The following is a 24,282-nucleotide window of genomic DNA, read 5'->3' on the forward strand; positions in this document are numbered from 1 at the left end:
GTAGCAGAGATCCAGCCGGGGCAGGGCTCCAGATGAGCTCCCTGCCTGCTGACTGTGCTTGCTGGAGATGAGGAGGATAGCCAGAGAACGGCTGCTGAGAAGCACTCCATCCTTTTCATGAACTGTGGACTGCATAGGGGAGTAGAGAGGTCAGTAGTAAGGCTGGGAGAACAAAGATGGCTGTATTCAAGGGACTCTGGTGTTGCCCTCTAGATGGATCTGTGGGAGGGAAAAGCCTTGACTCCAGGTGATGCAGCTGAGGACTCTAGCGTGCGGCTTTGCTTCTCCATCCATTCTCTGCTCTGGAAGAACCTGAAAGCTTTGTGGTGCCTTGGTTCTACTTCCTTGCATCTTGTCTTGCCAGGGTAGTAGGAGGATGGTGAAATAACAAGACCTCAAAGTTTCGATGACCATGTTTGTCCTGCCGATTCTCCATGTGGTGTGGAGAGGCACACTTTCCCAGCATCTGCCGTCCTTTGCTCAAAGCAGTCATAGCTCCCTGAGATTCGTGCTGTGGTTTCTTCCTAACCCTGCAACATCTTGCTGCTCTTTTCCATCCACTGCTGCTACTTTGACTGCGTTAGTCTCACGGGTACCCTTTTGCCCAGCTGCTCTTGACAAGTGGCTGCAGGCTATACAAGCAAAGTTTTGAACCAAACAGGAAAGAAGAGTCAGGTAGCAGATGCTGCTGCACAGTGGTCCCAGGGCTGTGTGCAGGGCTGATGGAGCAGAGCCACTCTTTCAGAAGGACTAAAGCTGACTGGAGTTCTGGGATGTTCAGAAGGGCCTTTGGCTGCAGATCACAGAATGACAAAGGCTGAGATTGAAGGGACCTCTTGTAATCATCTAATCCAATCTCCCTGCTCAAGCAGGGCTACTCAGAGCTGGCTGCCCAAAATCCTGACTACACAATGCCTATGGGCAACCTGTGACAGTGCTCAGTCACCTGCCCAGTAACGAAATGCTTCCTGGTGTTCAGACAGAACCTCCTGTGCTCCAGCTTGTGTCCACTGCCTCTTGTCCTGGCACTACCACAGAAAAGAGCTGGGCTCCAACACCTTTGCACCCTCCCTTCAGGTATTTACAGACACTGATGAGATTCCCAAGCTTTCTCTTCTCCGGGCTGTACAGTGCCAGCTCTCTCAACCTCTCCTCCTATCAGAGATGGTACAGTCCCTTCAGCATCTTTATGTCCACCAGGCCCCCCAGGTCCGTTTCTGTCAGGGAGCATTCCACCTTGGGAGCTCCCAGCATGTCCTGGTGCCTGGACTTGTTCCTCCCCAGGGGCAGGACTTTGCACTTCTTGGTGAACTCCACGACGTTTCTGTCATCCCATTCCTCCAGCCAGTCCAGGTCCCTCTGGAGGGCAGCACAACCCCCTGGTGTATCCGCCCCTCCTCTCAGTTTTGTGCCATCTGCAGCCTTGCTGAGGTTACACTCTGCCCCATCACCCAGACCATTAATGAAGATATTAAACAGGACTGGACATGGTATTGACCCCCAGGACTCATTACTGGCCTCCAACTAGGCTGCACCACTGACCATTACACTCTGTGTCCTGTCATTCAGCCTGTTTTCTATCTACCTCACTGTCTGCCCATCCAGCCCATACGTCACCAGCTTGTCTGTGAGGATCTTATGGAGCACAGCGTCAAACGCTTAACTGAAGTCTAGGCAGACTATATCCACTACATTCCCCTTATCTGTCAGGCCAGTCACTTCATCATAGAAGCTTCTCAAGTTGGTCAAGCATGAGTTTCCCTTGGTGAATCCATGCTGACTGCTCCTGATGAAGTTCTTGCCCTTCGTGTGCCTAGAAATGGTTCCAGGATGAGTGGCTCCAGCACCTTCCCCAGGATCAAGGTGAGGCTGACCGCCTCTAATTTCGAGCTTGGAATGGGCTGCTCTTGGGCCTGAAGAAGGTGATCCTTGAATACTAAACAGCTTTCCTGGGGTCCATACGGTGTGCATTAGCGTACAGGCACTTAAGAGAGGCATCCCAGCATAGAAACAGTTTGGGAGATTTCTCCGTAATGGTGCCTTGTAGGCGCTTCCCTGCCTCCATGCAAGTGCTGGACATGACCCTGGTTAAGCCCCATTTTGCTGACTTTGTGATCCATTCCTGTAGGTCTATTTCTCATTACTGCTACGACCTCGGAGTCTAATTGTGCTCTTTTAAGACTAAGAGGTGGTAGTTCTCAGAAACTCTTCCCTTATTGGTACTGGTGAGTGGACTAGACAACCCACCTCCTCCCTGAACAAAACAGCCACATGCTCAGATAGTTTTCCAGCTTGCAGCTGTCCTGTTCTAGCCTGTAGAACACCATTCTCTAAAGGGAAATCCTTTGCCATGAAGAGATAATGAATGCATCCTGCTATTGTGTATGGGAAGTGTTTCTGTCAGCAATCAGCTCCTTGCTCTTGAAGACAGAGGGAGATTTGAGACCCATCCTGCTGTAGTCCAGAACGAAGCCAGAGCAATGCAGTTCCAGTGCTCCCACTTGTCTTTGGGTTTTGTTATGATGTGCTTGGCTGCAACATGGTATTTCTCTGTAACCTGTTGTAGTTGTGTAGGGCAGACATAGCATTATTTCTGCTACACTGCCTCTGTGCCTTGCTCTCTCATTCTGCCTACAGCATGCTACTGGGACAACCCAGCCTTCACCCAGCCTTCTCTCAGCCCAGGGTGCACCGGAGTCCCCCCCTGCACACCATGCTAGCCATGGCCAGGTCTAGTCTGCAACAGGCTAATACACCTCTCCCATGTCCTACAGCATACCCCATCCTTATCTGCCTCTTGTGCCCCATGCTGTTCCACTATATCCTAGGCCCCATACAGATGCTCCCATGGATGCTATCATTGGCACCTTTCTGTTGTCACCCCCAGTAATACCTCCATCATCTCGCTGTATTGCCATCTTCCTCCACCACCCCTTATCCAGGGTACCCCCCCAGCCATCCAGTGTTGCCTCAGTTCTGTGAGGGACGTACAGATCCGGCACCTGCTCGGGCTTGGGGCACTCCTGGCCTCTTCTCATGACTGCCACCCGCATTGCAGGGCAGCCAGCTTGGTCCCAAACCATCAGGGTATGCTCACAGCACCCTGTTTCAGGGCCAGCCAGAGCTGGTTGCTTTCCAGCAGTGCAGAGTTCAAGAAAAATGCACTCTGCTCTGGAATTCCTTACTTCTGGGTACTGTGGTATCAAACTGTGTAAATTAAGAAAGTAAATACCCACATTCACAGAGAAAAATCCACCACACACTTTAAGCACAAGGACATCAATGCTAATGCAAGAAGTTGAGGCTGGTACAGTGTGCCAAGGAGGTGGCAGTACCGGAGGGAAGTCTCTGAATCATAGACCCTGGCTCTCACAAAGAACTTCAGTTTCCCAGGCCAACAAGGGGTGACACACAGTTGGACCAGATGTTCACTAAAAGGAAGAACTGCCTAAGGATGTGGTAATCAATGATAGCCTTGGCTCTAGCAACCATGAAATTATAGTAATGTTCAGTATCCTAAAGGGAGTGAGGAAGGAGAGTAGTACAGACCAAGGACTTAAGACCTCAGCTTCTACAGGGATGTGTTAGGTGGAAGGGTTCTCATGGGAAGCAGGTCTGAAGACCAAAGCACAGGAAAGCTGGTAAGCCTTTAGGAAATCATCTTCCAAGCACAAGAACAGTCCATCCCAGCACTTGGGAAAACAAGGTTACATATTGGGAGACTGCTTTGGTTAAGCAGAGACCTGTGGGCTAAGCTGCAAAAATGCAGCATATGGGAGGTAGGCACAGAGGCAAGCTACAAAGGAAGAGATTATAAACAGTGCCTGGGCATATAGGGGTCATATCAAGAAAGCTAAACTTCAGGTGAGACTTGTGAGGAAAACTGAGGGTAGTAAGAAGAGCTTCTACCACTGTATTGGTAGCAGGAGGCGAAATAAGGACTTACTGCTGAATGGGGTGGGTGATTTAGTGACAGCAGACTGAGACACTCAATGCCTCCTTTATCTTGGTCTTCACCAACAAGCCCTCCCAGGCCCTTCATGCTTATTGAAAGGGTTCAGAGAGCTTCTTGACAGGGTTTAGGATTGAGTCAGTATTTCTTCAGTGACCTTGACCCATATGAATCCATGGGACGCAACAGGCTGCATCAAAGGGTGCTGACAGAAATGGACTTGTAGAAGTGCTCTTTCAAATGTGGTGGAGACCAGAGGAGATCCCTGACAACTGGAGGAAAAGCACCCCAGCTTCAAAAAAAGGCCAAAGGGATTATCTGGAGAGCCTACCCTGTTGTCAGTGTTGCTTTGGTCTCTGGAAAAATCATGGAATTAGTCCTCTTGGACCATGTGTTTGGCCACACAGAGGAAATTGGGAAGGCAGCAGCCAGCAAAGATTGAGCAAGACTAAATCATGACTGAGCAGTCTGTTTGCTTTCTGTGGTTCATGGCCTGGATCTGTTAGTGAAGGGAGAGCAGTGGATGATGAGTGCCTTGACTTTAACAAGGATTTTGACACCTTCTCCCAAGGAGAAGGTCATGGCTTGGAGAGGCACAACCAGGTGGGTAAGAAGTAGGTTTCTGTATGGTTGGGCTCACAGACTGGTGGCTCGTGAGTTGTGCTATACTTGGAGGTGGGGGCCAAGTGGAGCACCACATCCCTGGAGAATGAGAGCCCATTGGCAGAGGTGGAAACATGAGTTTCAGGCTGGATCTAGGAAAAGGCTTTCCCCATGAGGACTGTCCGGTAGTGGAGCAGGTTGCCCAGAGAGGCTGTGCAGCCTCCTGTGCTCTCCTTCCTTGTGTCCATTGGGCTGGGCAAATGCAAGGCATTTGGGAGTGCTCCAGCAACACAGTCCCCAGATGCCTGTTAATCTAATGGACAGGGGTTTGCAGGACTAGCTGTTTTTTTCCTCACATACCTGCATTACTACAAGAAGGCAGGAGCCTTGTGACAAGCTGAAGACATACAGCATCCTATCAAACAGAATCACAGAATCACAGAATCACCTAGGTTGGAAGAGACCTACAAGATCACCCAGTCCAACCTCTCACCTAACACTAACAAGTCCTCAACTAAACCATATCACTAAGCTCTAAATCTAAACATCTTTTAAAGACCTCCAGGGATGGTGACTCACCCCACATGCATGACCCACCATGGGGGTCTGCAGTTGTCCCCACTTCTGTTCATAGCCCACAGCAGGAGCCACAGCATGCTGAGGTCCTGTGGGGAACAGCAACAGGCACAGATTCCCAGGAGGAGGTTTTTCCAACAGAATCTGCATCTCCCTGACGCATAAACATGCCCACTGCCAACAGCAGTGATTCAGTATATTACATCTCACATAGCCTCTACTCACCAGTGCCACACAGCAGAATATTCACATGTTCCTGTGCTCCTTTTCTGTTCCCTTAACCTTTCTTTCAGGCTCTCTCCTGCAGTACATCTTTGGCTTTACTGACCACCTGTACTCGGCCTCTGCCAATCTCTAGCACCTACTAAACTTCTTTTTTGTATAACACATGGTCTGTCTTGGGTGTTCTCACAGTTCCAGCATTCCCAGGGGCCATTTTTCATAGCACTTTTTCCCATCCTGGCATCCTGCAAGGGTAAAACCTCTTCTTGCTGGCACATGTTGAGAGTTCCAGGTGATATGTAGCCAAAGAGAGAAAATACTCCCTGGTAAAGAAAATAAGAAAGAAGCAGGAACTACTTTCCCAAGAGCCATGAGAGACCCACTGCATTTGGCTTGGAATGGGTTTATACTAAGCTAAAGATGCAGCATTGGCTTCCTAGCCTGTATCTGTCACCAGACCCTGCTGGATTAGGCACTGTCAGACCCAGGCTGCATGGCTTGCAAAGAGCCACAGCCTGATGGTTGCGGTCCCACACAATCTAAACATGGTGAGCAGAGCCAAGTGCTGGTAATATGGTCCATTGACAGTCCTGGGCAAAGCAAGCAAGAGCCAGTTTCAGCATCCTTCCAGAGAGTCAGGTCAAGGCCAAATGTAGATAGGGACAGAGACAGAGATAGAGTTAAGGCTACAATATACATCTGAGGGGTCTGTCCAGGAGGTGAGCTGCCTACAGCATAGGTCTGGGGTCAATCTAGGAGGCAGGACTAGATACAGTGTTGGAGATGAGTACGCTAACATAGCTCTGGCCAGGCATGGGCGCCCAGACCTTAGCTTGAATGGAGCCCCTAGAGCCATGGACAGAAGGTGTGGGCTAGGTTCCCTGGCTGAGGCTGATCAGGGCCATTAAAGCCTATTAGTGCCCTTAGGGCTCAGATTCTCCACCATCTACCTCTTTAAGGAGGATATTAGTTTGTGTCAGGCAATGTCAGCTCCACATTACTGTGTAGCAGGTACCACTCAGCCAAGACCATGCAGCTAAGGCACAGAGGGCAGTGATCAGAAGGATCCTATTCCCTTAATTAATTAATTATTCAGTCCTAGTTCATATCTGAATTCTAAAAAAAGATAGGCTGGCAATTCTAAGGCTATTTGGAAATAGGCTGCATACCTGTGGGGTTTGTTTGTTTGTTTGTTTTGTATGTGTTTGTTTGTTTGTTTTCTATTTCCTTCTTACATCAGATGAGGGAAATAATAGAATATGAGAGAGACTACCCCCAACAACACACTGTGCAGCAGCACAGACCAAAAGCTGGGTTGCAGAGGAAAAGCTGACGGAGGAGAAATTAAGATTTTGCTTCCTGCACAAGTGAAGCAAAAGGCAGAAGAGGCAGGAGGAAGCAAGGGAGAGTGTGCCTCTTCAATATGATGGACCAGCCTGAAAAATGAGCATCCTAATGCTATTGAAGGCATTAGCCTGGAGATCTGGTTGGAGACAAGGGTGCTGGAGACTGACCTTAGGGCCTCACAAAAATCCCTTTAAGGGATTCTGCATTTCACTGCAGACTTTGGAGACAAAATGTTCAGTATGGGTAGTTGTTCATCGGTTCTGCTGCCATGTTCCAAAGCAGGATGGGAGAGAGGGGACAAAGGCACTCAAATGCTGACAGCAGCTGAGTGGGCAGCAAGCCCTTATGGACAACCCCAGCAGGACATTTTGTGCATCATACAGCACCTCAGCATCTACAGGGGTTGTGTGTGACCACAGTAAAAAGGCTGAATGTGTTCTCAAGTCTGTATGCAGGCCGAACTGTGAATATTAAGTGTTTAGCCAGATACTGTATACTCAGACCTAGGAATATCACAACAGCCATGTCAATACTGGTATGTAAAAGGCATGGTAGCAGGAGAAATGTACTAATTGAAAAACACACAGAAATGTGAAATGTTAAAACAAAATAGCTACAGTTTGGCACCGTCACCCACAAGGATCACTGAGTGCAAATCCTGGCTCCATACAGGACCACCCAAAAATCAAACTGTATGTCTGAATATTGTCCTGTTTAATATCTTCATTAATGGTCTGGGTGATAGGGCAGAGTGTAACCTCAGCAAGGCTGCAGATGGCACAAAACTGAGAGGAGGGGCGGATACACCAGGGGGTTGTGCTGCCCTCCAGAGGGACCTGGACTGGCTGGAGGAATGGGATGACAGAAACGTCATGGAGTTCACCAAGAAGTGCAAAGTCCTGCCCCTGGGGAGGAACAAGTCCAGGCACCAGGACATGCTGGGAGCTCCCAAGGTGGAATGCTCCCTGACAGAAACGGACCTGGGGGGCCTGGTGGACATAAAGATGCTGAAGGGACTGTACCATCTCTGATAGGAGGAGAGGTTGAGAGAGCTGGCACTGTACAGCCCGGAGAAGAGAAAGCTTGGGAATCTCATCAGTGTCTGTAAATATCTGAAGGGAACACCATCTCTACTTAGCATATAGGGTTGTAGCTGCACATTCTGTAGCCTTGGTCAGAAACACAGCATGCACTTTGGCTCTACACATTGTGCCTAGTGTAACCATGGTGATCCTGCAAGCTTGTGCAGGTGTTCTCTACAGGTGAAGTGACCCCACAGCTTTGTCCACGTCTCGTATCTTCAGGCCGACCTTCTGAGCACATGCAGGTGCCTTATGCAGGTGTCTTTTATGCACATGGGGACATGCAAGTGTCTTGGACAAAAGTGCAGTGGTCCTGTGAGCTCATGTAGGGACCTCATATTGGTGTTGTGATCCTGCAGGTTAGTGTATTTCCCATACTCACACAGTGCCCCTGCAAGTTCATGCAGGTGTCTTGTTCCCAGCTGCAGCCTTCTCCTCTTCTTTCTCCTCCCACATAAACTCCTCCTGGGAAGAGCCAGTCTTGGCTCTGCAGGATATTCAAAATTGGAGGCAGGGCTGCTGCAGAGGATCCACTCAAGCTCAGAGGTCTGCCTCCTGCAGACACACGTTCAAGCAGCAGGCCTTGCACAACCCCAAGTGGAGGGCTCTCCCATAGACAGGCTGACCCCATTTTCCTCGTTTCTCAGGCAAAAGTCAGAAGCCTCCTAAGTTACAGTAAATCCAGCTGTTCCAAAATTTTGGGTGGGCACTAAATAGAGAGCCTAGGGCTGATCTGGATTAGCTTTTAGCAAAGTTCCTAGAAAAATGTCCAGACTTGGTTTAAAAAATTCCAGGAGTGGTGAATTTGCCACAGGCCTTGCTGAGCCATTCTGGTGGTTAATTAACCTCACAGATAAAAATGTGCAGTGTCCCAGATTGCCTGTGCTCTGCAGTCTGCAGCCATGGATCCCAGCTGTGCATGCCTGATGGACTGTGGTGTCTGCCATACCTAGTGGCTGATCAAACACTGCACTGCCACTTGGAGAAGTGCCCAGGCAGCATCAGTCCCTACCAGAGACAACATCGTGCTGGCCTTCAGGGGCTGTCAGGCCCCACAAGCACGGGCTAGCTAAAGGCAAGCAGCCAGCCCCATCCCACAGGAGGCAGGCAGAGGGCATCAGCGGTCTGCAGGCAGGAGGGCTTGGGCTGGGGTCACTAGGTACAGTCCTGTGCCCTCTCCATACAGTGACAGAGACACAATGTGAATTGTACAGCAGCCCCACACTGAGCTAACATGGTCAGCTGCTCCTTCAGATGTGTTTGCTGTTCCTGTGGCTTTTCTCTAGACTCTGGTTTAGCACCACACCTCCAAGTAAGACAAGGACCAGACACAAATCTACAGTGCTGGTATAGCAGTGACACAACCTCTCTTGGACAATAAGTGGTCTTGTGCACGAACTGTTTGTGCTAAACCTCTTACCTGCTTCTTGAGGGGCCATCAAAACAGGACAGGGAGGTGGAGTGATAGATACACATTAATGGGGAACTTCTCTCAGGATCCCTTGTACTGGCTGTACAGCTAGGTTTGTGTCTGTTGCCAGACTCTTGGCTCCATCAGGCATTCCTGCAGGGAGATGGTGCTGGGTACCGGGGAGCAGGCAGGGAGATGATACTGTATTGTACGATAGTGAGAGCTCACCTGTTTCTCCCCTGTTCCCAAAACCCCACCCAGCTCCTGTGGCAGAAAGCTGGAGTTCCAGATAACTTCCCCTGTAGGTGTCTGTCTTATGACAGGTCAGATTCATACTCTAATATGAACAACTCCAACTGCTATCTGTCTTTATCATTAGGTCTCTGACTTAACACCCTCCTGTTGCTCCCTGACAGCCTCAGCTTTATATCTGGGGCTCTAGATGGATTCTGATCTGAATGATGCAGGTTCATAGTAATCGCATCCAGACTTGGGGCCCTCATGCTGCACCTCACCTGTGGCCCTGCCAACCAGATACTCAGCCTGTGCTGCACACAGTGACCATTTCCACTCAGTGGCCCCGTCCCAGCCTACTTCATGAGCCCTCTGCAGCCAGCCATGCCCTGCTCTGAACCCCTGAGCCAAAGCTTCCTCAAGCCAGGAGCTCCTGGCATGTCCAAGATGCTGTTGCTACTGCAGGAGCAAAGAGAAAACAGCAAAGGGAGCTGAGGCAGGATGGAGGGAGGAGTTTGAACAGAGCGGGAGGCAGGTGGGGCCAGTTCCCCAGGCTGCTGTCATGGCACCTGTGTCTCTGAGTGCTCTGCATCTGGAGCAGGGAGGGAGATCTTGTTCTATGGCACTTCTTCCAGCAGCTGCTGTATGGTAGGGGAGCAAATCTCCTCTGAAGCGAGCACTGTGCTTGTTGTCAATGTGAACTCAGGTTCTCTTCCTTGGCATCCCCTTGCAAAGGGCCCACAGGCCTTGGGGCAGGAGGGCTGGCGGAGGAATGTCACAGGTGCTGCCTCCCCTCCCTGGGGGAGGGGCTGTGGATGCCAGGCAGGAGAACCAGCAAGGGGCTCCCTCAGGTGCTGCCTCCCCTTCTGGGGTGAGAGCATAATGAAGTCCTACCTTTTCCCACTTTATTCCTTCTTCCCTGGCCCAGCAGTCTCTGGTCTCACTCTGGTTGTTCGTCCATCTCTGAGGATCTGGTGGTAGCTCAGGTTGGGGGCCCTGCCCGTAGGAAGGAGCTGTTTGCAGCCCCCAGCTGGGCCCTTTCCTTGGCGCGCATGCAACGTTCCTGTGCTTCTCGCTCACGGGAGCCGAGGCCCCAGCGCTGCTGCTGGGAGGAGCTGTGGCTGACGAGGCCTGAACTCCACTTCACCCGGGCCTGGCCCAGCTGCCTCCCTCCTGGCTCCATCCTCCAGCTTTGTTCTCCACACCGAGCTCCCAGCTGGTGAAAGAGCCATGGGCAGTGATGCTGCGGTCAGGGGGAAGAAGCTGTTTTCTACTGAGCTGAGCTGCAAAGAGACAGAGGTGGAGCAGGACCTTGCAGACAGGGAGCAGTTTTAATCTTCCTGCTGTGTCCGTAGATGCTAATGCAAAGCCTGTGCCACGGGGTCTGGTAGGTCCAGCTGTCAGAGGGCAATGCCACCCCCAGGCATTCTTCTCAAAGCCCAGGGCTGCCAGGCACAGAGCTCTGACAGTGGGGCAGAGCCTGGGACATGGGTAAGGAGGGTCTGGTTTGCTTCCCAGCTTGTCTTAAGTGTCCTTGCAGAAGAGAAAGAGCAGAGGGCCAAGGCCAGCTGCTGCATGAGTGTGGGTTGTCTCTGGATGGCCAATCAAGCTGGGTGCAGGGGGGATGCTTGTCTGCTAGATCTTTGGCATCTCTGCACCTTTTTGCACCCACATCCTCCCCCTGTACAGGCTTTTTCTTTGCTAAGGGAAATCTGTAGACCTGGGTAGTGGATGTTGCCCCAGGGTTGCAAGAAAGGTTTTACCTTGAACAAGCCACCTCTGGCATGCAGGCACCCATGGCAGCGCTGTAGACAGCAAGCATGGTGCAGCTCTTGCAAGTCCGCAATGCAGTGCTCCCCAGCCCTGTGTCCCCTCCTGGCAAGTGCCAGTGTAGGCTGACCCTGGGGTGCCTGCTTCTGCCTGCCACTGCCTAGGGCACCATCTGAATCCGTGTGACCCTGCAGGACCTGTCCTCCTTCAGAGAATGCTGCAGAGGAAGTCATCTTGTCTGGGACAAGGATGTCAGGAGTGAGTCATTAACAGTCAGTATGCTTTGCTGTGGCCAGCTTTGAGGGCTGTGCAGTAATTGTGGGCTGTGGAGTAGAGGACAGTAATGGGTTATGAAGGTGGTGGGCTGGGTCTGTCTGCTTAGGCTGGTGGTCTCAATAGTGCTGCCCTGCTTAAGTAGTGCCTTCTCCTATCCAGGTGACAGCCACCGATGCTGACAGCGGCCTCTTTGGCTCCCTTTCCTACTCTGTTGGTTCTGGCATCGGCAGTGTGGTCCCCACACAGTTCAGCATCGACAAGAACACGGGGCAACTGTGTACGGTGCAGCCTCTGGACCGTGATGAGGGCACGTCTGCCTATGATTTCACCATCACTGCTGTTGATGGGGTGAGTGCTGCAGATGCCAATGGGGATGCAATGCTGCTGTCGCAGCACTGTGCCGGGAATACAATTGTCCTTGCCCCTGCTGTTTGCCCCATCTCTGATCTGTTTTTTTTCCACAGGGTGGCTTGAACTCCATGGTGTATGTGAAGGTTTTCCTGGAGGACATAAACGACAATCGGCCAGTGTTCTACCCGCTAGAGTATGCTGCCAGCATTAGCACACAGAGCATGCCGGGTACAGCTGTGCTGCGTGTTACTGCCCATGACAAGGATGAAGGTCTGCATGGGAAAGTGACCTACCGCATTGTCTTGGGGAACTCACCCCCTCTCTTCTCTCTCAACAAGGACACAGGTGAGAGAGCTCAGGGCCAGCCAGAGGAAGCATCAGCCAGAGCAGTGGGATGTGGGAAGATGTGAAAGTCATTCTGAATGTTTCTGTTTGGCCATCTCAGCAATTCAGGCTGCCACCAGAATATGTCTGTTCCTCTCCTGGACATTTCTTCCTTGTCCCAGTGTCTTGGTCTCCCAGCTGCTCATTCTGAGACTCAATCTCTGACTCCTTGGTTCTGCTTCCTGCTCTCTTCTTTATTTGTCCCCTTTTTCTTCCTCACTTTCATTGTCATCCCGAACTCACTGCACCTTTTCTCCTGCACACTGCTTGTTTTGTCTCATGAAGCTTTATCCTGCTTAGTTTCTTGTCCCTGCCCAGTTGCCTCCTCTCCCCTGATCAATTTACTCTCTTCCCTCATAACTCTATTAGCCACACAGTCCAACCTTTCTCATTGCCTGTCTTGTCTCTTGCCTTCTTTGGCCACCAAAGTCAGACCAGTTTCTGCTGGGGAGGTGTGTGCATGGGTGTATGGTGCCAGGGGCCCTCAGTGGGACAGGATGGTGTCCTGTGCTTGGCAGAGGCATCAGGGTCTGCCCACATTGGTCCCCAGGTTGCCAAAATTTGGCTGGGATGAGAACAGGCCTACTGGCCATCCTAATGCAGGCCCACCTCCTTTGTAGGATTTGTCTTGGAAGGTTCTGCAGTTCTACATTTCCTCCAGGAGCCTACTCACAGCCCAGATCCCACCTGCCACTGCTGCACCCTGACCATTGCCCTGTGCCCCCACATCAGAAGTTCTGTTCCCTCCTTCCCCTCTCCCAAGACCTGCTCTCTGTCTTACTTGTCACAGCCTTCATTGCTGCTTAGCTCAGGATTAGACTTGAGGCTGAGAAGGGAGAATTTGGGGAGCTTTTCCCATCAGGGTTCCTATTTACTCCAGTTCTTCCATGGCAAGTTGCCTTGAGGCACACATTGTTTGCTACCCTTTTAGGTTTCTCATTTCCAGATCAATCTGATCTAGCTGGTGGCATCCCTGCCCGTGGCATGGGTGTTGGGACTATATGATCTTTAAGGTCCCTTCCAACCCAAGTGCCGTTCTATGATTCTACAAATTTCAAGCTTATAGTTTGTCCTGTTGCTCTGGTGCCACGTGATGTAGGGGTGCAGGCTTAGTGCCCTCTGAACGTCTTTATTCCCTAGGTGTCATCTCCCTCTCATGGTCCCTGAGTGGTAAAGCCAACACCCTGGTGCAGCTGGTGATCTCTGCACAAGATGGAGGAGGCCTACAGGCACAGCCAAATGCCCGAGTGAACATCAGCATCGTAGAGGGCACAGTCTCGCCCCCCATCTTTGAGCAAGCCCAGTACTTCTTCACAGTGCCTGAGGACATTTTGCAGGGCACCAACGTGGGGGCTGTCCGTGCCCAGAATCCTCCAGGTATGGGCCTGGCACTTTTATATGCAGTCACTTTCCACTGTTCCTGCATTGTTTTGAAAGTCTGGTATCACACTTCCTCAGAGAGCAACCCCATTCTGGGAGCTCCATGCATGCTCAAAGGCATGCACATCTGAATGTGCACCCCAAGATTGTCATTCTGTTCCAGTACTTGCTCTCAAACATGCTTTGTGTACACACACACCATGCACACAAACATGCACAGTGCTGCTCTATATCTCCAGACCAGAGTCTGCCCTAAACAGCAATGTCCAACCCTGCTGCTGTCTGTAGCAGGCTGAGGAGGTGGGCCAGGTACACAAATCATTCCTTCTGTCTTCATTTCCCTATCTGCAGGTCATGCCGATGACATCTTTTATTCCATCTCCTCGGGGGATCCTCATGGCTATTTTTCCATTGACTCTGGATCTGGGCAGCTCCGCACCAGCCTGCCTCTTGATCATGAGTCTCAGGCAGTCCTCATTCTAGATGTCCAGGCCCGAAGTGGTTCACCCCCTGCCTATAGCAACACCCGTGTGAAAATCTCTGTGTCAGATGTGAATGACAATGCACCAGTGTTCCCAGCCACCTCTGACTCCATTCTGCTGCCAGAAGCCACAGAGCCTGGGACTACAGTGTACACTTTGCAGGCTGAGGACCGTGACAGTGGTGCCAATGGTCAGGTGAACTTTGAGCTTGTGTCAGGAGGTGATGGCACCTTCAGTGTTGAGCGCTCAACAGGGGCAGTGCGACTGGTCGGGGCACTGCAGTATGAAGCCAGCGCAGCATACAGGCTGGCCATTGTGGCCCGAGACAGTGGAGTTCCCCAGCTCAGCTCCACCTTCACACTCCTGGTGCATGTGCAAGCTGAGCATGACAATGGGCCCATCTTTGACACACTCACCTATCGTGTGGAGGTGCGGGAAGGTGTGCCTGTCTCCACTCGCTTCCTGCAGGTGCGGGCCCTGGCACGCGATGCAGAAGCCATGACCCTTACCTACCACTTGCGTGCAGATGGGGATGCTGCCAGCTTTGGCATCATGCCCGAGAGTGGTTGGCTGTATGTCAAAAGTGCCCTGGACCGGGAGACACGGGACCTGTATGTGCTCACAGTGCTGGCATCGGCAGGAGGCAGTGCCACAGGGGGGGAAGCCCGGAAAACAGGCACCAGCACTGTACGAATCAGCATCACTGATGAGAATGACAACAGCCCTCGGCTGAGTGAGGAGCGTTACTTCTTCACTGTTCCTGAGAATCAGGCTCCCGGTAGCAGTGTGGGAAGGGTGATGGCAAGTGACCGGGATGCTGGACAGAATAGCCGTCTCACCTACCGTCTGCTTCAGCATGAGCCCAACTTCCTTATCCACACACAGACAGGTGAGAGTCCCCCTGGTTTCTTGGGCTGGGGCTGGCTGGGGAAAATACCCAGGGCAGGTCAAAAGTGATGCAGGCCAGGCCAGTATCACAATAAATTAATCATCTTCCTACCCCTGCAGTGCTGGGCTCCCCAGCAACATGCTTGAGCACAGGCCCTTCTCTAAAAGGGATTTCTCCCTCACAGGGGAGCTCAGCACCAAGCACAGCCTAGACCGCGAGCAGCAGTCCAGCTACCAACTGTTGGTGATTGTGCAGGATGGAGGAGCACCACCCCGCAGTGCCACAGGAACCATCTATGTCACTGTCCTGGATGAAAATGACAACACTCCTGCTTTCCTTCATGTGGCCAGTGGTCAGGAACTGCCTGTGCAGGTAGGTGCAGCAGGCTGAGGTCCTAGTGGGGCAGCAGCATGGTAGCCTCTGGGCTTGGGGGCAGGTAGGGGAAGGGCACACAGCAGAGTCTCAGGGTGGGAGAGCAGTCACAGGTTGCACCCATGCAGCAGCCAGGGCAGTCTGGCAAATCTGAGGGAGATGTGCTAAGATGGGCGTGCCCTTGGGAAATAGAGGCCTCCTTGTACACAGAGTGGGGACTGCAAAGGGCTCTGGTGCCAATAGGACTGAGAAGCAGGCAGAAGCTCTTGGCTCACAGCTGCTTGCAAGGAGGAAAGGTGAAGGGGAGCCCCAAACCTGAGCCAGCAGACCCAGGAGTAAAATGCTCACAAGCAGGCAGGCATGGGGTGCATTTATCTTCTGGGTCTCAGGACTTTCAGCATAGCCACTGAGGTTTCTGGGAGGTCAAGAAAGCACTGCCCAGGTTGTTGAGAATCTGTGATGGTCTCCAACCCAGCTTTCCTTCTCAGTATGGCCTGGTGGCTGTGGTAACCCATGCTCCCAGTGTGCTGTGGACTGAGCTATGTCTGTGCTGCTGAAGAAAAGTGGTAAGGACCAGACCTCATCTCCCAGCCCTGCTCTGCTGTGGCCCCTCTGGAGCACCTTCTGTGGCCAGGACACCAGCAGTGATGGATGGTGGGCGATATAGACCCTGTCCTCATTCTGTATGGAATGGGGAGCACCTACAACTGAAAGGATGCAGTTGCACTGCATCCTTACAGCACTTCAGGCAGCCTGCTCAAAGCCACTTGTGTCCCACTGGGTTTTAAACATCCTGGTGATGGGAGCCTTTCCCATGCTGCAGGTCCTGCCAGGGCCAGGCTGTGCTGGCAGGTCGCTGCTGCAGCTGGGAGGCCATTGACATGGCCTGAGGTGCTACAGCTCTGGTCAGGCCTGCCCTGATGGTTACTGCTTCCCTTCCTGCTCCATCCACAGCTCCCCTTGCCCAGACTTTCTCGTGCCTGTCCATCTGACATTCCGCTTGCAGATCTGTCTGGGAAGGCGTGGACTGTATGATAGCATCTCTCAGGGCTTGGTGGAGGAAGGGAAGGCAAAGTTAGTCTCCTGCACTCTCTGAGCACTGGCCTTTGGATCACTCCTGCAGGCCAGGGCCAGCTGGCCATTACACTGCTGGGTGTAACAGAACAGGCTCTGCGGAATGGCATTGCTAGCACTCTCCGCAGTCTGCTAAATGTCCTTGCTTATGTGTGGGGACACCAGCAGCACAAGTGTGCTGCAGTGGATTCCATCGTCTGGGCCATGAAACAATGGGAGTGTTCTGCTGGAGCTCAGGTCTCTTCTCTTGCGAAGATACCACAAAAGCATGTGCATCCTTGAGGAGACACAGCAAGGCTGAGGTGTATTTGGAGTTCTGAGGGCAGGTAAATGCAATGAGAGGAAAAATGGGAGATGGCATTCATTGTTGCTAAGTAGAGAGTGCTAATATACATGGCAAAAAGCGATATGAATTTCACTTACATAGTGATGGGCTCTGAAAAGGCAACTGAAGTCTAGGAAGAAGATCAAGGTATCGCTGTAAATACTTTGTGAAAATATCAGCTCAGGACTCAGCAGCAGTCAAAAAGGTGAATCAAATGCTGTATTTTATTAGAAAATGAACAGACTGAGAGAAAAACTCATCTCAAATTCTGTGTACATTCTATTGTGCCTTCACAGAATCACTGAATCACAGAACGTTAGGGATTGGAAGGGACCTTGAAAGATCATCTAGTCCAGTCCCCCTGTTGGAGCAGGAACGCCTAAATCATGTCACACAGGAACATGTCCAGGCAGGTTTTGAATGTCTCCAGAGAAGAAGACTTCACAAGCCCCTTGGGCAGCCTGTTCCAGTGTTCTGTCACCCTCACCGTGAAAAATTTTTGTCTCACATTTAAGCGGGACCTCCTGTGTTCCAGCTTACACCCATTGCCCCTTGTCCTGTCATCGGGTGTCACCAAGAAGAGCCTGGCTCCATCCTCTTGACACTCACCCTTTACATATTTATAAACATTAATAAGGTCACTCCTGTGTCCTCTTCTCCAAGCTAAAGAGACCCAGCCTTTCCTCGTAAGGAAGATGCTCCACTCCCTTAATCATCCTTGTGGCTCTGTGCTGGACTCTCTCAAGCAGTTATATGTATTATAGTCATTCCATTGAATAAGCAGTAGTGCTATAAAAGGCTCAGAAAAGAGTGTTAATGTGATCTCTAGTAGATAATGGCTTCCATGCAGAGAGAAAATACTTGAACATTCTTTGGCATGACAGATACTGCAGGAATATGACAGAGGTGTGCATTGAGCGGCACAGAGCGAGTCATGGGGAAATTAGAGGTTGCACTTTTCACAATACAAAAACTAGGCAGCTTCAGGAAATGACCGGGCAGCAGGTTTAAAATAAACAAAGGCAGTACTTTTTCATGCAGAACATAATTAAAATGTGAAATCATTGCCAAAAGTTGCATGGGTTCAAAATTAGATGAATTCATGGAAAGAAAAAAATCCAGCAAAGGCTGTTGAACAAAAATATGATCTGTGGCTCAGGAAGTGACTTAGACACAGACTGCTGGAAGCTGGGAAGGTTTCACAGGAGAATTATTCCATACGTACCCTACTTCTTGCATCTTCTCTATCCACTGCCAGCCACTGTTTGAGTCGTGCCTCTAGTTGAGACAGTTTTCTTTGGACCAGGTTGGTATTTGCAACAGCCGTCTTGGAGGGTGGGCATCTGACCTGGACAAGCCTGCCTGGTGGTAATTTTACTAAGGTGGAGGTTTTTGCAGAGACAGAACCACTTCTATTGCTATTTATTTCTCTGTTTGTGCACCTGAAATGTCATTTGTAATGGAGCCTGTGTGGATGCTGCTTTTTTAACTCACCCACTGAGTCACTGCTTTCCTCAAGTGGAGTTTGATTTCTGGTGGAAGGGCAGTGTGACCATGTGCATGAAGTTGGAGCCCCTTGTATCTTCGAAGGTGATTATGAACAGTATGGGGGCAAGCCCTGTCCCAACTTGTTACAGAGAAAGGCTTGGAAGGGGCCTCCTAAGCATGGCCCTGCTCAGAGGTGTCCACATAGATAGTCCTTTTCATAAACAACTGAGCTATATTTAGAAGGTCCTTTGCCTCCACCACTGCTGTAAAATGCTGTTCCAGATTCCTTGATCTGGTAGTTAGAAACCATCTCTTAATTTCCAGCCTAAACTAATTTCTGACCACTTTATACTCATTTGTTCTTGTGCCAATATTGTGTTTTTGCTTAAATAGCTCCTCTCTCTCCTTGGAATTTCCCTCCCCTTTCCTCTGTGTTTACAGAGTGCAGTCACATCACTGTTTGGCCCAGCTAAACAAGTCCAGCTCCTCTGGTTGTTGTCCCCCTCCGCCCCCGCTCCCCTTCTGTGAGCGCCACCAGCGTGGTGCCAGCAGCTTGTGCAACAACATTAACACTTGCCTCCTCTCAAAAGCTTGCAGACTCTTTCCTTGGACTCTTTCTTGGATTGCGTTTGTCCTGTGTATGCATGCATTGAAGCGGTACCACACAGAGATCAGAGAGCACAGCTGGGTCTGTGAGGATGATTTGTGCTGTAGGATGTGAATTTGGTCTGTGACAGCATCATATTGGTGAGAAAGAGATCACAGAATCTGTGCCAAGTGGGCTGCCTGCTCTACTGTTGAGGTGTTTATGGGTGCAAATAGTCACCACTGGAGGAGAGACGGGTCTGCCAGCAGGTGTGGGTTGTTTGCTGAGGGTACCCCTAACACTGATGGATGGTGAGGGGCAGTAATGGGGATGTGTCTATTTCCATAACTATCCACGAAAGGAGTGAGTATCCGCTAAAGGAGCCTGTGCTCTTAGTCACATGGTCTGAATTTTTGGGGGTTAGACCTGCATGGTGCCGGGAGTTGGACTTTATGATCCTTACAGGTCCCTTCCAACTTGGGATATTCTGTGATTCTGTGATTCTAGGAGTTTCCATGCAATGCTGTTAACGTGTGGCCCCTGTCAGGAAGCATAGAGTGTAGTGTTAGCTGAGGATGTGCATAATTCATGCCTTATAGGTACTGTGATGCACTGGCACAGAATGGTAGTCTTAAGTGCCTGCAGACAGCCAGTCAGTAGTGCTAACTAGAAGAAAAGGAGAGAAGGGAAAAGCCCTAGGAGTCGGAGTGTTTGGATGCAGGAAGAACTGCCTGATGCATTTCCATTGATCATGAACTGCCCTGGGCTGGCTGGTGGGAATTAAGGGGACCCTTTCCATCGCCAGTGTGAGTGGCATCTGCACTAGTCAGAGCTTGAACATTTCTATTCTCCTCCAAAGGCGTCAAATGGGCGTAGAGGGGGTTTTCTTTGCTGCAGAGGCCTTGGGTGTAACTTTGGTGGTGTCCCTCCATCACCCTGCAGCTCACTGCTGCAACATGTGCCAAGGCTGCTGAGCTGCGTCAAGCTGGGCGGCACAGGGGGATGGCAGGGCAGGACCTCCGTCTGTCTGCTTGGCTGCAAACTTCCCATGTTGTGCAGACTCAGGTCTTGGATGGGGGGCTGTGCCCTGGGCAAGGTGCAGGATGGGTGTAGGAAGGCACAGATGCTGTGCTTGGGGTCGGTGGGAATGGCTCTGTGACACTCAGCTGCTCTCTGGGCTGTGCTGCAGGTGTTGGAAGAGAAGCCGTCGGGACTTCTTGTTGCCTCCCTCCAGGCCAAGGACCCTGACGAGGGTGAGAATGGGACCATCACCTACTCACTAATAGGTAGGAGCTGCTGACCTGGCTACCTGTCACTGTTCTCTGTTGTGCAGCCATGACCCTTGTGGGCAGATGGGTGACCACTGCCCCAGCCCTGTCAGGCCACAGTCCTTCCTCCATCCCAGCATGTTCTCTGCCCCTCCCTCCTCTGCCTCTCCCTGCAGCATTTCACCTTCTCTCTGCAGGAGCCTGGGCAGAGCGCTTCACACTGCATGTGGCCACTGGAGAGCTGCGGACTGCCACAGTGCTACGCCGGTCTGACCGTGCTGAGTATATCTTCACTGTGACAGCCAGTGACCGGGGCACGGTGCCCCGCAGTACCTCGGCCATCATCCGCATTCAGGTATCCAGCACCCCAGCTGCTCTCGTCCCTGTACCATCCACCCCTTGCTCATCTCTTGGAGGACACCATTCTGCTACTTGGCAGCCTTCCTCCATACCCTTCTTGCCCTCCACCACCTTCATCCCAGGGCACCCTCTGCCCTTGCTCAACTGTTGCTCCAGCCCCACCATTGTGGTGGAGAACATGGGATGGGAAGAGACTAGCTGCCACTCATTCATAAATGCTCTCATTCGTAAAGTGGTCAGCATCAGCATTAGTAGTAAACATTTTTCTTCTGCAGACTGGGACAGCCATCCCAGTCCTACACATGTTGTTGCAGAGACAACCTTAGAAGTCCCCTGCCCAGAGGCATTAATTCTTCCCAGCATCTACTGAAAACATTTCTTTTGATGTACAGGAATTTCTTCATGTATGCATAGCTTTTGCACTCACCGTCTGGCGTGTTGGCTCAGATAGCTGAGTCCTTTCTCTGTTGTTAGTAATGAATTTAATTTTACAGCAGAGACTCTGTTTCCCCCCCCCAGTCAATGCACTTTCACAGTACACCATTTCACATCCTGTCCCCATTGTTGCAGTTCCCATGGTCACTTGACTCTCTTCGTTTGATGTTCTGTTCTTTCTGTGTACTGGCAGTGCCCTCTAACTCTGTCAGCAAACCTTTAACGTACACAGCTTTCTTTTATTATTATATTAAATTAGATCTACTGTGTTTCCTTTGTGTTTGAGGAGAGAAGTACTGTGTTAGCCTGGCACATCTGCCTTTAGCCATTCTGCAATACATTTTAAAACTATTTCCTTTTTATGCCATGTCTAACTGTTCTTGTTTTTCAAGTTCCTTGGCCTTCAAAGTGCTGAGACCAGGCTGACACGCTTTTTGTCCCTGAAGTGCTAGTTTGCATGCCCATAATGTAGCTATTTGCTTGGCAGTCACTAGTTCTGATACTCCTCTGAGTTGACAGTTTTGCTGGACTTCATTTTTCCCCAACTCCTTGACAAGAATGCACTGAGTTCTTCAACATGTTTTCCCTTCAGATGACACAATTACTTTCTCTCACTCCCATCCACAGGTGTACATCATCCCTGAATTAACTTCACAATCTTTAATAAAAGCAGTAATAGTATTTATTTATCTTCAGATCACACTATGTTGTCTTTCTTCTCTGCACCTCTCATCTGAATGAGTGTTACTTCTCTTCTTGCCCACTCTTGCTTATGTTTTGCAGAATTGTTTCTGGTGGCATCTGTTTCTATTACAGTGTCTAACCCAGTCACAGAATCACAGCGCGGCTGAGGCTGGAGGTATCTGGTCCAACCCCCGCCTGCTCCAGCAGGGCCACCCAGAGACACTTGCCAACAACCACATCCAGGTGGCTTTAGAAGACCTCCATGGATGGAGACTCCACCGCCTCCCTTGGCAGCCTCTTCCATTGTCTAACCACCTTTTCAGTGACGATTTTTTTCTTTAAAAAATCTAGTATTAGTATTAATCTAGTAATTTAATTAATTTAAATAATTTTAAAAAATTAATTACTCTAGTATTAGTATTAATCTAGTATTATTATCTAATCTAAACCTACACTGGTACAACTTGAGGTCATTTCCTATTTCCTGTTGCTTGTTACTTGGGGGAAGAGATTGACCCCACGCACTACAACCTCCTTTGAGGTAGTTGTAGAGAGCGGTAAGGTTTCCTCTGAGCCTCCTTTTCTCTAGGCTAAATAACCCCAGTTCCCTCAGCCATTCCTCATAAGATTTGTTCTCTAGATCCTTCGCTACCTTCGTTGCCTTTCTTTGGACATGCTCCAGCACCCTAATGTCTTTCTTGTAGTGACGGGCCCCAAGCTGAACTCAATGTGGCCTCACCAGAGCTGAATACAGAGGGACAATCACTTCCCTAGTCCTGCTGGCCACATTATTTCTGATACAAGCCAGGATGTCATTGGCCTTCTTGGCCACCTGAGCACACTGCTGACTCATGTTGAGTCTGCTATCAACCAATACCCCCAGGTTCCTTTCTGACAGGCAGCTTTTCTCCAGCCTTCCTCAAGCCTGTAGCATTGCATGGGTTTTTTGTGACCCATAGGGTGGTAGGACCCAGCACTTAACCTTGTTGAACTTCATACAGTTGTCTTCGCCTCATCAATCCAGACTATCCAGATCCTGCTGTAAAGCTTTCCTGCCCATGAGCAGATCAACACTCCTGCCCAACTCTGTGTCACCTGCAAACTTACTGAAGGTACACTTACTCCCCTTGTCCAGATCATTGACAAAGTTATTAAAAAGAACTGGCCCTAATACTGAGCCAAGATGGATGCAACTTGTGACCAGCCTCCAACTGGAGGGTAGACAACATTCACAGCCTTGTGCCCAGTGCCTCCTCTCTCATCACTGGGTGCCACAGAAAAGAGCCTGGCTCCATCTTCCATACACCCTCTCTTCAGATATTTGTATACATTGATATACCTGAGCCTTCTCTGCTCATTCAGCAGCTCTGTCTGTCCTTACCTACTCTAGTTCCTCCGGTGAAGCTTGTCTTTCATCCTGTCAAACCTGTGCTCCTTCTCAGCATGTTTTTCAGGTTGTTACTCATCTGTTAGGCCACAAGACCTGTGACCTTGCCTTCATACACCTGCACTCCTCAGGCCCCATGTCCACTGGCTCCCCAAGAGCCCCCCTCCCCACCCTGCCTCCCCAACATGCAAGATCCTGGTATGCACCCCTGACTGCTGCCTCTCCTCTCAGGTGCTGCCATCCTCCCGTGTGCTGCCCCGGCCCGATGCCACCGTGCTGACACTGCACCCTCTCGAGGGGGTCAAGCCAGGGTCTGTGATCGGCTCAGTGGCACCCCCAGATGCCCCTGCACGAGGACAGCTGACCTACACAGTGGTAGGAGGTGGTGGGGATGGCACCTTTGTTGTTGACAGTGTGACAGGGGAGATCTACGCTGCCCAGGAGCTGGATTATGAAGCCGGGGCACGGCACATGCTTCAGGTGAGTGCTGAGGACACACAGCATGGCTATCCTTCCAGCCGACTGGTGCTGGTACAGATCCATGTGCAGGACTGCAATGACCAGGCACCCACCTTCCCTGAAGACCCCATCACCATTGTGGTGCCCGAGAACGTGCAGGCTGGTTCGTCCATCTTCACCTTCCAGGCGCTGGATGGGGATGGCGTGGGCCCCAACAGCCAGGTGCGCTATGCCCTGCTGCGCCAGGAGCCCCCTGGGGCCCCGTTCCAACTTGACAGCCGATCGGGACTGCTGACCCTTCGCCAGGGCCTTGACCGGGAGGCTGCTGCCTCCTTCCTCTTGGTGGTGGAGGCCACAGACCAGGCACGCAATGTCAGTCAGCGCCGCTCGGCAGCTGTGACGGCCCGTGTGTTTGTGACTGACGAGAATGACAATGCACCCGTGTTTCTGTCACCTGCTGCTGTCAGCGTCATGGAGGATCAGCCAACTGGGTTCGTGGCTCTGCACGTGGTGGCCCAGGACAACGATTTGGGAGAGAATGGGCGAGTGAGCTACTCGTTACGAGCAGGCAACAGTGATGGCCGCTTCCACCTTAACCCCAGCACTGGTGAGGGCCTGGGAGGATGCAGGGTGGGCAGCAGAAACACTGGGAATGTGGGGGCTGAGGAGGGTGCAGGCACATGTGGGGATGTAGCATGGTGCACAGAAGGAGAGTGTGGGCTGGGGATTACAGATCACCTGGAGGTAAGAAGGACTTACAGGGTGTGGACAGCCCCAAGCATAGCACCTGGCTGGCGTTACCCTGCTGTCTCTCGAGACCCTGGCTCACCCCAGTGCCTGCAGCCTTGTGACACCTCTGTCCAGGGAGTGGTTGGCCCTGATGGC

The 24,282-nt window shown here is 51.1% G+C and overlaps 1 protein-coding gene across 1 annotated transcript in view; it reads left to right on the plus strand.

The window, feature by feature from the left end:
* DCHS1 (dachsous cadherin-related 1) overlaps nt 1-24,282 on the plus strand; it is a 48,843-nt gene that overhangs the window by 11,610 nt on the left and 12,951 nt on the right. The window contains exons 3-10 of the mRNA XM_084493029.1: nt 11,633-11,821; nt 11,938-12,169; nt 13,349-13,585; nt 13,940-14,959; nt 15,144-15,331; nt 19,994-20,090; nt 20,270-20,427; nt 23,170-24,004. Of these exons, the coding sequence (XP_084349155.1) occupies nt 11,633-11,821; nt 11,938-12,169; nt 13,349-13,585; nt 13,940-14,959; nt 15,144-15,331; nt 19,994-20,090; nt 20,270-20,427; nt 23,170-24,004 (2,956 nt within the window). The remainder of the gene's footprint in view (nt 1-11,632; nt 11,822-11,937; nt 12,170-13,348; nt 13,586-13,939; nt 14,960-15,143; nt 15,332-19,993; nt 20,091-20,269; nt 20,428-23,169; nt 24,005-24,282) is intronic.

This window comes from Aythya ferina, assembly GCF_964211825.1.
Source record: "Aythya ferina genome assembly, chromosome: 1".
NCBI lineage: Eukaryota > Metazoa > Chordata > Aves > Anseriformes > Anatidae > Aythya > Aythya ferina.